Raw genomic sequence first — 6462 nt, 5'->3', positions numbered from 1 at the left:
TTGTCACTGCCGCCCCGCGCAAGCGAACAAAAAGAACAGGGCCCTCTCGGAGGGGACTCGCCCGCCCTTCCGAGAGAGGAGAGAGCGTCGCGCGGAGCACCGGTGGCGGGAAGAGGGGAGGGGTGACTCTAGCGCGCTTGAGTGGCTCTATGGCTTCCGTCGAGGTCGCGTCCGGAGTTGCTACATGTCTATGGTAGGGCGCGGGGGATAGAGCGGCTGCGCAGGAAGAGCCGGGATGGCGGCGCGGAGGCTCCGAGTGAGTGAGGGGAGGTGTCACGGGGCGAGAGGGGAGGTTGGGCCGTTCTCGCCGGCGGCCACTTACCGTGGCTTGCCTCGCCTCGTCGCTCTTCCCGTTCTCTTTCCCAGCGTCTCTTGCTCCTCCCCGGCTGCGTCCTCCGCTCGTCAAGGTGCCGCTATCGTGGGGATTCTCCGGCCGACTCTGGCCGGGACCTGCTGGAGATTCCTCTGCCGCCCTGGGAGGCGCGGCCGCACGAGCCGCTGCAGACCAAGCGCGCGAGGCTGCTGTACGAGAGCCGCAAGAGAGGCATGCTGGAGAACTGCCTCCTGCTCAGGTGAGCCTCTGCCCCCGACTCTTTCTCTGCCCCCGACTCTTTCTCTGCCCCGCCCTTCTAAAGCCCCTTCCTGCGTTCAGGTAGGTCAGTCTTCCCCAGCCTGCCTGGGGGATGCTGGGGATTGTAGTCTAACATCTGGAGTGCACCAGGTTGGGGAAGGCTGAACGAGAGCTTCCTTGCTACTAGCTGGCATGCTTACGTATCTTCACAACACTCTCTGTAACTTGCACTGAGAACTGCAGTCTTCGTTCCCCCGCCTCATGCAGAAAAATCTTGGGGTAAGGAAAAATGCTGGTGGATCATACCAAAGGGCAACTAGTCCACCATCCTGTTTAGCACATGTGGCAAGCATGAAGCCAGGACGCCTACAAACAGGGCATGGTCAGCCGCCCCACCCCATGTTATTCAGTGGCATACTGCCTCAGAAGTTTTCATCATGGATCCTAGATGTTCATACATCTATTCTCCTCCATCTATTTGTCCCATCCCCTGGCTGTTGCTGTAACAAGTGGCTGTGAGTTCTATCCATTAATTATGTGTTGTATGAAGATGTTTTTCTTTGCCCGTAATCTACTAATTGTTGTGAAATACAGGGAATCTACTAACAGAGGTAAAGTGGCCATTCCAATTAATATCTCTTCGCAAAGTTGGTTCTGAAGGGTATGGGAGAATTCAGACATTATCTATCTTTAACTGGTGCTTTTTCCATAGTTAGATCTGTTTCCTGACTCTATGTGTATTTAGCACCTTTTCCTATTTTGGCATTATCTGTTATTGTGCCTTACTGTTTTTCTTAGCTTCTTTGCCAAAGAGAATCTGAATCAAATGAATGAGCAACAGCTGGATCTTTATGATCGCCTGATTAATGAGCCCAGCAATGACTGGGATATCTACTACTGGGCAACAGGTAATGCAAAGCAATGTCTTTTGGCTCTCACTGTGATATTTCTTGGCTTGTGGATTACTTTACACATGCAGCACGGCAGTACGTATAATCTTTCACTCTCCATTTCTTATCTGCAAAGTGTATTTCAGGGATCTTGTGAAGAGAGCTGGAAAAATCCCAGGTGTGTTGTTGTTCATATGCCTAGAAGGTTGGTACTAGCAATCTGAAATATTGTTTCAGATTTAAGCAGAGGCTAAAAATTAAATGTGTCCACCCTAACGACCTGATATTATTTCCAGCTCTGAATGTCAGGACAATCAAGATTATAACTAATGTATTCTGTACATGAAGTTAGTCATGACTAAGTTGTCCCATTGAGTTCAATAAGTCTACTCTAAGCTTGACTAAGTGTGGATCCAATCTTATGTACACTTATACGCATGCAAGCCTTTTTGAATTCAATAAGACATTTCTTCATAAACATGTATAGGATTGGACCACATAGCTGCTGTTTCAATTGTTATTATCATAACCCATAGAATATTTTCTAAGAAACTCCACCTAACATTCCCAGAGGATAAAAATTCTCGTCATTTGATGGTGCTCCTTTTCTGTATTTAGCAAACTAGGGGAGTTTCCAGATGAGCCTTTTATCACCCCATTGCCCTTCCTCATTCATGGAGTTTTATGGGGGGTCCAGACAACATTGTTTTCCACTTGTAGTCCTCATTTGTTTTCTCACTGCTTCTTCCTTTTTTCTTCTTAAAATTAAGGTAAGAAGTATCTTTTAATAGCTGCACATTACCTTCTAATTATTACTGCTAGGAACCTTCTTGGTGGAAGCAGCTTAACAGAGATGGTGTCATCCGTGAAGTAGTACATGACAAATGGGTTTTATGTTGGCTGGCAAAATGGGCTTGGAAAAAGCTAATAGAACTGTAGAGCAGCCTTCTTCAACCTGGTGCTCTCCAGATGTTTTGGACTTCAACTCCCAGCAGTCCCTGGCAGCAATCTTAACCGTCAGGAATGCTGAGAATTGTAGTTCAAAACATGTGGAAGGTACCAGTTTGGGAAAAGCTGGTGTTGAGGATCTTCAGGCATTGTGGTAATGTTGTGTTTCACTTTCTCCCTAAAGAAGCAAAGCCTGCTCCAGAAATCTTTGAAAATGAAGTCATGGAGATGCTTAGACAGTTTACCAAAAACAAGAAGAGAGAGAAGAGACTGCAACAGCCAGATCTGGAGTATCTTGATGAAGACCTACGCTGATCTTGTGTAGCCTTCTCTAGGTCACACAATTTTGGAATCCTTTGAAACCTAGAAGCACATGTTGTGGTATTTGGACCTTTCTCAAAATGTCAAAAACACAACAAGGTCTATTCCTGGCTCCTGTGCATCCTTTTATGTATAGTCAGTGTTCTCCACGTTTTGCTCCTCTGTAATAAAGTTTCAGTGCTTTTTCCTGAAAATGAGAATCTCCCAGAAAAGATGTAGTTATCAGGGTACATTGTTTTTGACCCACATTGCATGTCAGCAATGCCATCTGTATATAACCACTGACTGACTGATTATAAACAAAAGGTATCATGGTGTGTTCTGTTTCATTGAGAAATATCCCTGTTAGTAATTTAAATAGATTTGTATCCTGCCCGATTCCAAGGTTCCTGTGCATATTTCAGTATTGTACAGTACAAAGGGAAATTGTCCCAAAGGTGTACAAATGAATGAGAATCATAAATTTGTGGAAGTCTTTATCAGTATTTTTATTGCAAATCTATTCCAGGTTCTAAGATCCGTGACTAGATAGCCTCTACGTAGTAATTTATATTGGACACAAAATTATTTTCACAAGTGCAGCCTTGTCTTTTATTAGTTCTTTAGCCATGTCTGTTGTTGTTTATTCGGTCAGTCACTTCCGACTCTTTGTGACTTCATGGACCAGCCCACGCCAGAGCTTCCTATCGGCTGTCGCCACCCCCAACTCCCCCTTAGCCATGTCTAGCCATGTCCTATCTGATATGTGGTCACTTTCCTTCCTTTCTGCTTGGCCAGTTCTTGCTACTTCCACTTTGTCTAGCTGCTACCACTCGCTTTCTTATTCTGATTTGTCTCTGTCACTGGCTTAGGAAATATATTAGTTGATAGGGACTTTCTAATGGAACCTCCACCCACTAGACTACAGTGCATTTTTTATTCTAAGACTTGGAAGCCCTCTCAGAGCCAGAGTTTTTACACCTATTTTGTTTTTGCCTGGGAACATCTGGGATGTGTTAAGAGTCCAGCCTTCTCCCACCTGGTGCCCTCTACATGTTTGGACCACAACTTCCATCATCCTTGATGGTTGGCCATGCTGGTTGACAATTCATAGCCACAAATATTTTTACAGAAATTTGTAGTCATAGTTGAAGCCTCCAAGGAGACTTGTACACAGCAGTGGTACTTCTGATTACAGCTTGTTAGGTAAAATGTGATCAGCATTGGCCCAAAGTAATGTAGGAGACTGTTCTTTGCATCTTGCCCTCATCTATGTCCTTGGCATATCATCTTGGATGTGTAAATGGTTATTTAACCATTTGAAGATGGTAAATGTCCATACTAGCAATTTTGAAGATGCAAAAGAATTGATTCACTTGCTATATCAAGAGTGCCATTGTGGATTTTAATCAATAAATGTCAATTATGCACTTTCAAACAGAGGTGCTCTCACCAGTTGAGTGTCACTTAGCTCTTTGCTGCACTATCCTTACGATTCGAGAGGGAAACCTGCCCCCTAAAGAAATGTGTTGTATCTTTGAATGGCCTAAACATCAGAAAGCAAGTTAAAAGCACTTTCGAGATGTTTTTCTTGATCAGTCAGTGTCTGTTCATTACATAATCTGTGATTATGATTCAGAGTTTCAGTGTTCATGCAGCAGGTGGCTGCTGCTTATATTCCATTTGCTATCAGTATTGGCTCTGACATTTAGTGTCACAACCCTGTCTTGAAAGTTTAATTGTGTAAAGAGAAGAAAACTGGGTTGGATCCAATATCGTGCAGCAGGACTTCCCTGTTCTGTCCTGCCCCCTGTGTGTTCTCCAGATCTGCTTTGCAGGGTCCCCCAGCCCTCTGGGGCAGATTTGGGGGTTTGCGGGGGGCTTCGGGAGGAGGGGAAATCTGTTCCAGCAGCAGTTTCCCTTCCACTGGAGGAACAGCGTACTGCATCAAACCCAGTATTGTTTGTCCTGGTCCATTCCTCTTGTGCTTTCATGAGATGTGTTCATTTGTTGATTCATGATTGTGTTCATGATTCCCAATCATTTGTTGGGAAGTGGGTACTTTCAAAATATGAGTTTGAAAATTGCCTGAGATACATAAAACTTTTTTGTCTGTCCCAGTGACTGGTTAGATTACTATATAAATAATACTTTCAGACAGCAAAGTGCTCATATTTATGTTGTGGATAAATGCTTTTTAAAAACCTGTGGAAGCTTTGGGGTAATGGTAGAGTGTTCATCTATTTTCAAATGTAACTGTGTGGCAATCTGACATGTAGTTTGATTCCCCCTCATATGTGTTTTCTTTCTTAACCAGCCTGGGTTTTAAAAAGTCATTCTTAAACTACACATTTCTCTGCAGCCACCTGGTATTTCTATGGCATTACCTTGGAGCTACCACATGGTGTCATAAGTGTATAGATGCTGCTCATTCATTACTTAAGAAGATGAAGGAATTACATGCAAGTTTACTCAAAAGTGATATGTAGCTTGTATATCTTTGTTATGGTGTGCTCAGGGGTCTGTGTATTCCATGTCAGAGTTCAGATTTCACAATTCTGTGCCCAGTAGAGCCAAGTTCTATGACTAGCATGAAAGGCATGAGAAAAGAGCCACATAATAATGAAACCCCATATATCCAAACTATATGGAACGCAACTCCTGTTTAGCCTCAATGTAGGTTCTGCGATTTCACAGGCATGTTTCAAAATTATTTTTGTAGATATAAATGCTAGAATGGTGGGGGGGGGGGGTTACATTTTCAGGAGTTCTATGCTAGTCACCAAAATCTGCACTTGGAGTTCATAGATTCACAGAACCACTGACAAGAGCTGTACTATCTTGACTCTTCAACTGCTGCATACTGCTGTGGCTCCTGTATAACAGCAAAATCAGTCTGGAACCTGTTCAGTTTGAACACAACTGGATTATTGATAGGGAGCACACAGCCCTTTTCCCCAAACCTCTGAGGGCTGTACTTGGGAATCCAAGTAAACAACACATGGTCAGGAACTATTACATATATTCAGCATGTGTACTATAAAGGCCACTGCACTCCTTCCAGTGGCCTCTGCACTAGAGTCTATAAATGTGAATCACTTGTTGGCGTGTTGTCTGAGTTGGTTGCTATGCGCTGGTTGCTAGGATACATGCTGTTACACTCGAGCTCTAAGCATTCCATCAAGTTCCTAACTTATTTAAGTGAATGGTTCAGTCCTTTGGGTCGTCAACAGGATCTCACTTGCTACAGTAAACCAGCAACCATTGCCTCGGCTGGGACAGGTAAGAACATGCCATCCCCGCAAGGTGAAGCTGGGTTGATGGTGGTTGGCTGCTGTCCATGGTGGGTTTACATTTGGGCGAGGGAGGAGCCTGCCGCCTCGCAAACTTGTCACAGTGGTCCTTGGCCATTACCTTGTACTAGCCATCTACTGTATCCAAGAACTTTCCCAGCCCTGCTATCTGAGGCCTTTTAAGATGGAGCTGGTGGGGACCTAAGACCTTATGCATGCCAAGCATATGCTCTGCCACTGAACTATGCATGCCTCCATGCATAAATTTAATTTCTTTTGTTGCATGCTCTCCATTGGAAACATGCTGAGAAAATGGCAATAGGGTATGGATTGGGCGGGCAATGGCTGGCAGCAGTTTGTGGAGAATGTGCTTGGATGTGGAAATGTGATTTATGGCCGAATGTAGGTCTTGCCCCCAAACTTGCAGAACTCTGTGTAAGGGCAAATGTACACATTTCAA

The 6462-nt window shown here is 44.4% G+C and overlaps 1 protein-coding gene across 1 annotated transcript; it reads left to right on the top strand.

The window, feature by feature from the left end:
* The first annotated feature begins 5 nt into the window (after positions 1–5).
* On the top strand, positions 6–2924 carry SDHAF2 (succinate dehydrogenase complex assembly factor 2). Its single transcript, XM_084858726.1, has 4 exons — positions 6–256; positions 367–572; positions 1370–1479; positions 2594–2924. The coding sequence occupies exons 1-4, from the start codon at positions 236–238 to the stop codon at positions 2722–2724; spliced, it is 468 nt and encodes a 155-aa protein (XP_084714852.1). The 5' UTR covers positions 6–235; the 3' UTR covers positions 2725–2924.
* The last annotated feature ends 3538 nt before the right edge of the window (positions 2925–6462 follow it).

This window comes from Heloderma suspectum, chromosome 1 (assembly GCF_057233095.1).
Source record: "Heloderma suspectum isolate Gila_16-S chromosome 1, 16-S_ref, whole genome shotgun sequence".
NCBI classification, from domain to species: domain Eukaryota; kingdom Metazoa; phylum Chordata; class Lepidosauria; order Squamata; family Helodermatidae; genus Heloderma; species Heloderma suspectum.
This window is presented reverse-complemented; position numbering and strand designations above follow the sequence as displayed.

What these genes read in the sequence shown, in the direction of transcription:
- SDHAF2 (XM_084858726.1), top strand. Translation starts at nt 236, where the DNA reads ATGGCGGCGCGGAGGCTCCGA. An exon ending in TGGCGGCGCGGAGGCTCCGA is followed by an intron (nt 257 to 366) that starts GTGAGTGAGGGG and finishes TCTCTTTCCCAG; the next exon opens with CGTCTCTTGCTCCTCCCCGG. An exon ending in TATCTACTACTGGGCAACAG is followed by an intron (nt 1,480 to 2,593) that starts GTAATGCAAAGC and finishes TTCTCCCTAAAG; the next exon opens with AAGCAAAGCCTGCTCCAGAA.